The following is a 10264-nucleotide window of genomic DNA, read 5'->3' as shown; positions in this document are numbered from 1 at the left end:
TCAGCAAGCAAGGTTGTATCATCTGCATACCTCAGGTTGTTAATAAGTCTTCCTCCAATCCTGACGCCACGTTTTCCTTCATAGAACCCAGCTTCTCGTATTATTTGCTCAGCATACATATTGAACAAGTATGGTGAAAGAACACAACCCTGTCGCACACCTCTCCCAATTTTAAAACATTCAGTGTTCCCATGCTCTGTTCGAACAACTGTCTCTTGGTCCAGGTACAGATTTCTCAGAGTACAATTAAGTGTTCTGGAATACTCATACTTCTTACTGTTGTCCATATACTTTACCACAATAAAAAGTATTTTTTTTAAATGCCCACAGTTTTATTATTGGACTCCTATTGGTCCTTTGAAGTCCTGGTGTGGCACTGTAGGATAAGCACTGAACTGCTTAGTGAAAGGTCAGCAGTTCAAACCCACCAGCTGCTCCTCAGAAACCATACACAGAGTTGTTATGATTCAGAACTGACTTGACACCACGTAACAAAAGCACCACAGACCCTTTAAAACCCAGCCCAAATGTTCTTTCCCCGAGCACCTCTACTTCCAGGTACCTGGCTCCAGGACCCGAGTTCATTGGGTCTCACCATATTCCCACAAAGCACTGAGGTTTCAGGTCTCTGCTGTTTTATACTGTCTCTGGAGCAAGTCAGCCTTTTCTTTAAACTGCAGCCTTTTGAAGTATAGGCTCAGAGGGGTGAGTTTCAACCCTGGATCCCAGGGCAGGCCCTACAAATGACTAGCAGATTTGCCGACAAGCACTTCACACATTCCCTTGCCCTGGAGGGTGGCAGACCAATGGGAATACTCTCAGTGCATGAGCATTCTACATAAAACCCAACAGGGAAGAGGGAACCGAGGCTTGGCCAACCCAGGAGCCTGACGTTGCCTCGGCTCCTGGACACACAACTCAAAAAAAACTCTTCAGCCAGGCAATGATAACACTGATAGCTATATATCCCTACCCCGGGGACTCTGACAATATTTTTAGTATTTATCACTACTGTTAACTACTAGCAGTAATCACTGAAATAATCCCCATCACACATCAGACCCTGCACGTTATCTCATTTCATCCTAAAAATACCCTAGATGGGTGCTCTTCAGCTTTCCTTACAGATGAGGACTCTAAGCACAGAGAGATTTAGAAACCCCTGAAAGTCACACAGCAAGTCTGCACCAGAGTAGAATAAGCACAGACATTCCACTAGACTGCCTCCTCTGGGTTCCTATTCACAATGCTTTTCCCAGCACCCTGGGGCAGGCCAGGCACGTTTTGTGGGTGATAGCACCCATAGTCCAGTGACCCATGAGGAGGTTATGCAATCCCATATTTTTAAAGCTAATTCATGTGCCATACAATGTACCCATTTAAAGTATACCATTCAAACATAGCCAGGGAGGGCTAGAGCTGAGAGTGAAGCATCCAGCTGATAGGAAGTGAGGGGAGATGCACAAGAACATCCAAACTTGCAGATAGTACCCATCTGACCTCCTAGCCTCGATGGCTTGACAATCAGAACTTGACTGTTGTTGTAGAGGACGATTAAAAAACAAACAAAAAACACTATTTAAAAAAATTTTTTTGATAATGGAAACAAGGGTAAATTGCTACAATTTGATGAACCTGACCTATACTCATGGATGTAGTAGCTCAAAATATCAACAGAGAGGGAAGGAGTCTTCACATCAAATATCAACACTATCCCCTCTGTACACTGGGTAGTAGGGACGGGCAACTTAGACATTGGCTACTTAAAACGAGGGGGCAATAAAGGCACGAAGTGACAGGCTTACAAGTTTTCAAGAGTATGTGGGGGAAGATAGAATCCCCACTGAATAGTTTTCATCTTGTCTAGATAGGTCTGGTGAAAAGAGATAGGGATAAGATTCTTATGATTCAACAGTGAGCAATTGTTACCATGACCAACTGTGACTGTCACAATTGTACAGGTAGAAGTTTTGTAACAATAATGGGGGCGTGGTCAATCTTCCATTCCAGGAACAGAGGACCCTAAGACCATCAAGGGAGAAGAGCACAAGCAGAATGTGGGAGACCCTATCCAGAGAAGCAGCGACATCAGAGATAGAGGCAGAGATGGGGACATGGAAGGAGGGAGCAGCTGAGGACTCTAAATTCATGGAAAGAGAGAGACTGAGAGCTGGCGGCCAGAAGGCAGGCTTGCAGAATGTGCCCTTTGGTGGTTTAAATTATTATATATGCCTGAGTGTTTAAAAAAAAAAAATAGCTAAAATGAATAGAGAGAAATACTGTTAACTGCTAGTTCATGGAGGGGATTGTAATCATTGTAATGAAACAAAGTATATGATTTGTTGAATGTAAAACTGATGATCTGCCCTGTTAACTTTCACTCAAATCACAATAAAAACTTTAATAAATAAATAAAGTGTACCATTCAATGACTTTTAATAGATTTAAAGTTGTATAACCATCACCCCAGAAAAAAAAACCCACCCCCTCTAGCTGTCAGTTCCCAGCCCCTTGGAGGTGACCTGTTTTAGAGCTGAAAGGACGGAGCTTGGCAAATCCCTGGCTTGCTGGAAGAGGCCAGAATAGGAGCCAGAGCCCATCCCCCCACCCCCCACCTACCCCCACACACAATCTTCCAGGGCTTTACTCAGTGTAACCCGTCAAAAATGCGGGATCTGCAGAGAAAGAGGAACCAGATGGTGACAAATCTTACACGTGTGGCTGCTCCCTCGCCAGGCCCGTGACTCAGAAAGCACTGGAGGCCAAGCCCCAACTCGGCAGTGCAGGGCGAGCCAGGCCAGGCCAGGGCACCAGGGGAGGAGGACAGCACAGGAGGCGACCTGCAAAAAGCTGTGCTCTGAGCTCTAGAAGGGTCACACAGTCTCACTGGGAGAGGGGGACCCCACTCTGCTGAATCCTTCAGGACCTACGGAAAACTGGCCTCCACCCCAGCTTCTCATGTTCCTCCCGGGAATCCAGAGCCACAAACAGACAGAGGGTCTGAAGGAAACCCAAGATGACCCAGGCCCTCCTTGCTTGGCTAAAGCCATTACAGAGGTTGAGGGCCAGGGTCTTGGGGAGGACCCATGCATTGATTGGCAGGGCACCCTAAGGAAAATTCTGTGAAGAGATGCTCATTAGATTGTTTCCCAGTCTGGGGACCCTAAGGCCTGACAGCATCTCAAAGTAAAACATATTTTTGTTTTGTTCCTCTCCCACATCCCCTATTGTGTACCCCCAAACATCGTCACGCCTGCCTGGGTCAGCAGTTCTCTGACCGTCTTAAGCCAATGCCACCTCATCCAGGCAACCTCGCTAGATGCCCTAACCAAAATTAGTTAGTCCTGCTGCTTCTGCTGCCCCTTTGTTGTTGTTGTTGTTGTTAGCGCTGTCAAGTCGATTACTTACAGGATTGAAATCTGTCTGCACCCAGGTCTGGGACCCCGCATTCGCCTAGGATTCATCCAGACAGGGACTCTGGTTTTCTCATTCCTGAAATTCACCCCACCACCAGCAGCAACTGTGACACACACAGGCCCTCCAGAAAGTGGGCGGGAAGGGAGATCACCTTTAGGCCTCAATTAACCCCTGAACATACAACCACACCTGTCTCAGGGGTCCAAGGGCAGCGGCTCTACAAGGCAGCAGAAGTGGAGGATGATGGTATCTCCCCAGAACTGCAGGTCCCAGTGGAAATGAGGATAGAGACACCAGTTTAAACACCAAACGTCTCACCAGACTACTGAGAGCCAACCAGCACCCATTCTTGTCCATACAGAAGGGGGTTTGTTCAGACTACTGACTCTCACACTGGGAAATTCTCCACCCTCTCCGCACCTACAGCCCTGTCCGGAACTGACACCAGTATGCACCCAGTATCCACCAGGGGAGGGAGAACTCCATTAATAGGGGTCAAACTTCAAACTACTCCAGCCAGGCAAGCCTCATGATCACAAAGTACCAATGTCAGAGCTGGAAGGAGCTTGACATCATTCATTCCAGATACTAGGGAAGTTTATGGGGATTAGAGAGGGAGAGCAACTTGTCCAGGGTCATACAGCTGTGCAAAAAGTGTCTCCCAACTTCCAGTCCAGTGTCTTTTTTATAACAGGCGAGCCCCTGTTACTCCTGGTATCCCCATCTGGTACTCCTCTCTCCCCTTCCTTCAAGGTCAAGTCAAGGCCCATCTGCCCAGCACATCTTCTGAAATCCATGACCCATGTCCATCTGTCAAGCCATCCATCCTTTGTCCTGTCATCAATTCTTACTCAAGCTTTCTTTTGCCTGAGAGCCGCTCTGCACCGCTGCCCCAACAAACTTCTACTCATCCGATTACGGCCCAATTAAAAAATGATCATCATTCCAATTCACTGAGTGCCCACCATGTTCTGGAAAACCAACCAAGTAGATGTTAAATTACTATATGTTGAGAACCCCCCACCCCTGCTAGAGGGCCAGGAGCCTTTTGGGGGTACTGGTGGTTAAGTGGCAGTTGCTTCAACAGAACAAGGGAACACCGAATGGTTTAAAATTAGGAAAGGTGTGCACTAGGGTTGTATTTTTTCACCATATTTATTCAATTTGTATGCTAAGCAAATAATCCGAGAAGCTGAAGATAAGCATGGCATCAGGCTTGGAAGACTCATTAACAACCCACGGTATGCAGATGACACAACCTTGCTTGATGAAAGCCAAGGTGGTGGTGGTGGTGTGCCGTGAGTCGGTTCCGACTCATAGCAACCCTGTACAGGGTTTCCGGGATTGTAAATCTTTATGGGCGCAGAAAGCCTCTTCTTTCTCCCATGGAGCGATTGGTAGAGTCAAACTGCTGACCTTTTTAGTTGGTAGCTCAGCTCATAATCCACTATGCTACCAGAGCTCCTTTGCGAGTCAAGAAGACTTAAAATACTTACGGATTAAAAAATCAAAATTACAGCCTTCCGTATGGGTTGCATCTCAATGTAAAGAAAACAAAAATCCTCATCACCGGACCAATAAACAGCATTCATATAAATGGAGAAAAGATAGAAATTGTCAAAGACTTGATTTTGCTCAGATCAACCATCAACATTCACACTCAAGAAATCAAACAGCATACTGCATTAGGTAAATCTTTAAAGTGCTAAAGAGCAAAGTAATCAGTTTGAGGACTAAGGTGTGCCTGACCCAAGCCATGGTATTTTCAATATCCTCATATGCATGCGAAAGCTGGACAGTGAATAAGGAAGACCGTAGAAGAATTGATGCCTTTGAGTTATGGTGTCGGAGGGGAATATAACAAGTACCATGAATTGCTAAGAGAACAAAACAATCTGTGTTGAAAGTATATCCAGAATGCTCCTTGGAAGCCAGATGGCCAGACATCGTCTCTCATATTTCACACATATTTTCAGGAGGGACCAGTCATTGGAGAAGCGTATCATGTTTGGTAAAGTAGAGGGTCGGAGGAAAAGAGGAAGACCCCCACAACAAGATGAACTGGTACAGAGACAGCAGCAGTGGACTCAAACGTAGTAATGATTGTGAGGTTGGCAGAGGACCGGGTAGTGTTTTGTTGTGTTTTGCATAAGGCGGGTCACTCTTAATCTATACCAACTCACTCGATGGCACCTAACAACAACAATAACAACAACCCCTAGTACCTGTAAATGTAACACTGTTTGGAAACAGGGTTTTTGGGTTTAGTCAGCATGAAGCTATGCTATAATAGAGTGGGACCTGATCCAATACCATGATGTCCTTATAAAAACAGAAGTGATACACCGAGAGACAGAAGCCGAGGGAAGGCAGCCATGTGAAGAGAGAGGCAGAGACTGGAGTGCTGGTATGGTATTAAATTGCATGCTGAAGGAACGACTAGGGAAAAAATTGTCTAAAGTTTCCTTGTTGTTGTTACTAGCTGCTTAGGGACCCCAGGTATACAGTCCTGTGCCTTTTCCATGATCGGTTTAAGGGACCATTGAGTTTTCATTGCCTGATTGATTTTCAGAAGTAGATCAGCGAGTCCCTCCTTCCAATCTGCCTTAGTCTGGAAGTTTCACTGAAACCTGTCAGCGTCATAGCAACTACGACAGATGGGCAGTGCCTGCCTAAAACCCAAAACCAATCCTGAGTCACAACAGCCCTAAAGGACAGGGTCTCCAGAGCTGTAAATCTTGATGGGAGCAGACTGCCACATCTTTCTCCTGCAGAGCAGCTGGTGGGTTCGAACTTTGGACTTTGTGCTAAGCAGCCCAACACATACCCACTACACCAGAAGCCTCTGGTATGGAATGTAAGAATTCTACCACTATACCACCAACACCCCCAAAGGCTCCTTCTTGTTGATTTGTACCTTCAACCTTACAGCTAGCAGTTCAGGACTGATCCGACAGCTCCCCAACAGGACTCTTTAGGAGGAGGATAACGGGGAAAGGAAAAAAAAAAAAAGTTGAGAAATACCGGCAGCCACCACTTTCAGCAGAATACACCTCTGTTAGGTGAAAGACAGTAAGAAGTCCACTCAGCCCTGTCAGTGAGGGAGCCCCCCCTTGCCCCTTATCAGCCTCTCCATTTGACTCACCCCTAATCAAGTTGAATGGCAGAGGACAAGCAGCTTCTTTCTTGGGATGCATTAATTAACTCATATCTGCTGCCTCTGCCAAAGTAGAGACCAATGAAAGAGCCACCCTCTAGGACTGAGGGGCTGCCACACAGGCTCCCGAGAGACAGACTGACCCCCCTGAGGACAGGCAGCAAGGGGAAGGAGACCTAGAGCGAGCTGAGAGAGGAAAAAGGCCGAGCCCATGACTTTCTGGTTTACCATCTAGAGCCACTTAGCAAGGCATTCCCTGTGCCTGACAGGAGGGGGAGGTGCTAAGAAAGCGAACATCAGAGCAGCAGAAAAAGCCAGCAGGCTTTGGGAAGAGAGATTCCTGGGAGAAGAAGGAGCTAGAATAAGAATAACAGCGACATTAACGCAGAGTGTTGTCCACCTGCCAGGTATGTGCCACCCACGTATTACCTGCCGAGGAGGGTCTTATCATTATCATCACTGGCACAGCGGCTCCTTGAGGGCAGGGCGCAGACACTATCACATCCCCTGTGTCTAAAGCAGTACTGGGTACATAGGACCCATGCAGTACATATATGCGGAGTGAATACATAAATCTTCATTTTGTGCAAAAGGAGAGAACCACAGAAAGGTTAAGTAACTGATCCAAGTCCTTAACAGCTAGCAAGTGGCTCAACAGGACTCAAACTTCAGCACCAGAGCCCACCTTTCCAAGTCCTGGGTTTGTCTGGGTTCAAAGATCCCAGCCAAGTAAGCTGTGGTCCAGATGGGTCCCATGGATGATGAAGGGATGGATGAGAGAAAGGAACCATCCCAACTCAGCCAGTTCGCACTGGAGCCGAGCAGTGTGGTTTTCACTCTGGAAAGCAGCACGGTCCCTGACTTGGCCCTAACTGCCATGTACCCACAGGAATCCCAAGCACATGCAAGCCAAGAAGAAACCATGTCGGCCTGGCTCAGCCTCCAGGGTAGCAGTGGGGGTGTGGCGGGGAGAATGCAACTCAACAAGAGGTTTGTCCCTTACCAATCCATCGCAATTGCTGATAGCCACAGCTGCCCCCGGCATGCCTGTGACACCTCCAGTGTAGACACACTCCTGCCACAAGGGCTGCCGGAAGAGCTCCCGGAAGTCCTCCTGCCACTCCACTGAGGCTCCTGGTACCACCAGCCTCCGATTGGGCCACAGGTGCAAGTGTAGTTCCTTCCCAAAAACAGTGACATTGAAGTAGAGGGAGTGGTTCCCTCGGTCGGGGCGCAGGGGGCTGCGAGGCACCCGGTGGTGCCTGGAGTGTGATGGTGGTGGAGGTGGCCTACCCGGCACTGGACTTCCTGCAGAGACTGCTGCTGGGCCCGACACCACGTGGGAAAGGAAGCGGCCCCGGAAATCTGTGCTGAATGGCACCGTCACACCATAGTCATGGAGTTTTCCAGAGAGGCCACGTTCTGTTGGAAGTAAATGAAGAGTGACTTCAGTTCTGTCTGCATAGGGAGAAGGGGGAAATCACAAAGGGTCAGAGGACTGGGGCCACAACCCTGAATGTCAACTGCATGGATCAAAGTTCATCTGTTTTCCATCCATTGTTTCCTGAGTACCTAGTTCTTCACAGTAGGATGAATAGTGTTTAAATATTTTATGGACAAAAAGTGCTCCCCAGACCCCAAATCCATCGTCATTGATTCTGACTCAGGGGGACCCCATGGGTTGGACAGTAGAACTGCGCCCCACAGGGTTTTCAAGGCTGTGACTGGTCAGAAGCAAATTCTAGGCCCTTTTTCTGAGGTGTTTCTGGTTGGGTTCAAACCATGAACCCTTTGTAACACTCAGGGACTTCTTTTTTAAACTTAAAAGAAGGAATAGGGTGATGTCAAACCCTGTTACTCTAGCAATGGCATTCGAGCTATAAATGCCCCCAATGCCTAGGAAAGGACTAGAATTCCCCGGAAGCCCCCAGGGCAATGAGGTAAAACCAGATTTGTCCCTACTCCCTTAGTGGGCTGAAGTCACCAGCCCAGCCTGGGGTAGGACCTTCCCCAACCATGTTCCCAAGAAGGCAGCTGGCAAAACAAACACACCTAGAAACCCAGGGCACGTGTCTAGGAGACCAGAGAAGCTGCAGAGGGAAGACAGGGGTTCTATGTTTTTCTAAGTTTAGAAAGAAAACTTATTTTAAGACGCACAGGAGCAGTGGAGATTTCTACATGGCCCAGTCCCAACTGGGTAAATATAGATCCTCAAAAATACAAGGATGCACACAGAGCGACCTGCCCACTCAGGCTGAATTAGAGTGAGGTCATGGCCCCATGCGCCAGGCCTCACGCCAGCGGCCCCATCCTCACACAGTTCTCCCTGGGCCCGCCAGCAGAACTCGAATGACAGCTCCCTGGCTTCCAGGCCTGGTGATTCATGGGAGGAATTTTCATTTCCACACAGCCTCCCCCTTTCCAGCACTGATCAAGCCCAGAAGTGAATGTGAACAGAAAATCACCTATGACCGAGGTACTTATGTGTAGAGGGGTTTACTCTCCCCTGCTTATATGCATTACAGCAGAAGATCCCCAAGATGGCTGTAAAAGGAACCCCACTTTGGTGCATGGTCAGAGCTCACAGGCAGTCTTAAGGTACCCTGTCTATAAATGGCTGGAGCCCAGAACCACCAGGAGAACCACCCACCCTAGAAGGTGAGGATGGAGCGTATCTGGTTGGGGGCAGGGAGGAGAGAGGACAAAGAGGAGGAGGAGAAATGTGGGCATACTGGGTGGGGGAGGGCAGAGGTTAAGAGTCGGTTTCTGTACATAAGTGTGGGTGCTCTGTGTTCCCTGAAGTGGGGGACCATGACACCTGCCAGACACACACAAGTACACACAAGTTGGTTGACAGAGAGACACACAAAGAGAGAAAGGAATACGAACAGAGATGTAGAGAGACACAAAGAGACAAACACGCAACTCCTACAAAGACACTCTGTGTTCCCGCCTCCCGCCAGCTTCCCAAGCCCTATACTGGGGTCTCTCCCTCCCTCTGTGTCAGAAAGGGAGAGGAAGTGCAGGACAGTGTCGCTGGCACACGGAGAAAAGTGACTTCCCACCCAGTGTGCACACTGCCTCGCTCCCGCGTGAACCCTCGCTCGCTCGCTCCGGCTCCCTCGATCCACCCTGCCCCGCGCGCACACCGGACCCCGCGCGCCCCCGCGCGCCCGCATGCACGCACGCACCTGGGGTCCGCCTGCCCGCGGCGGCGCAGAGCGCGCAGTGCAGGGAAAGCAGGCAGGACAGCAGGACGCAAAGCGGAGCCATGTGGCCACGCGGGGACATGGACTGGGCCGGCGCCCGAGCCATGCGCCCCCGGCTGCAGACCAAGCTGGGGAGCGCCGTGGGACGCCCGGGAACGGCTGGCTGGCCTCAGCCGCCGCCTCCTCCCGTCCCCGTCGTCTCCCGCCCGCTTGGACCGCTGGCTCCCGGTGCCCGAGGCTGCCGGCGGGAGTGGGAGCCACTGCAGCGCCAGCGCCCTCAGTGCCAACTGCCGCGGACGCTCTGGGACCCGGCGGGAGCCTGGCGAGGGGGCGGTGTGGCGGGCTGGGGGTGGGCACTTCGGGCTAGGCGGGGCCGGGAGCGGGTCGGAACAGGGGGCGCCACGGTCCGGGGCGGGGCTGGGGCGCAGAGTGGCGAGTGGCCCGGCCGGGGATCGGAAGTGCCACGCAGAGCCGGTGAAGG

At 49.9% G+C, this 10264-nt stretch overlaps 1 protein-coding gene across 1 annotated transcript in view; it reads right to left on the bottom strand.

The window, feature by feature from the left end:
- ADAMTS14 (ADAM metallopeptidase with thrombospondin type 1 motif, 14) overlaps window positions 1-9847 on the bottom strand; it is a 140957-nt gene extending 131110 nt beyond the window's left edge. Inside the window, exons 1-2 of the mRNA XM_006835857.1 lie at window positions 9766-9847; window positions 7578-7996 (exon numbers count right to left, since the gene is read on the bottom strand). Coding sequence (XP_006835920.1) covers window positions 7578-7996; window positions 9766-9847 — 501 coding nt within the window. The remainder of the gene's footprint in view (window positions 1-7577; window positions 7997-9765) is intronic.
- Window positions 9848-10264: the final 417 nt, after the last annotated feature.

This window comes from Chrysochloris asiatica, unplaced genomic scaffold (assembly GCF_000296735.1).
Source record: "Chrysochloris asiatica unplaced genomic scaffold, ChrAsi1.0 scaffold00020, whole genome shotgun sequence".
Classification (NCBI taxonomy): domain Eukaryota; kingdom Metazoa; phylum Chordata; class Mammalia; order Afrosoricida; family Chrysochloridae; genus Chrysochloris; species Chrysochloris asiatica.
This window is presented reverse-complemented; position numbering and strand designations above follow the sequence as displayed.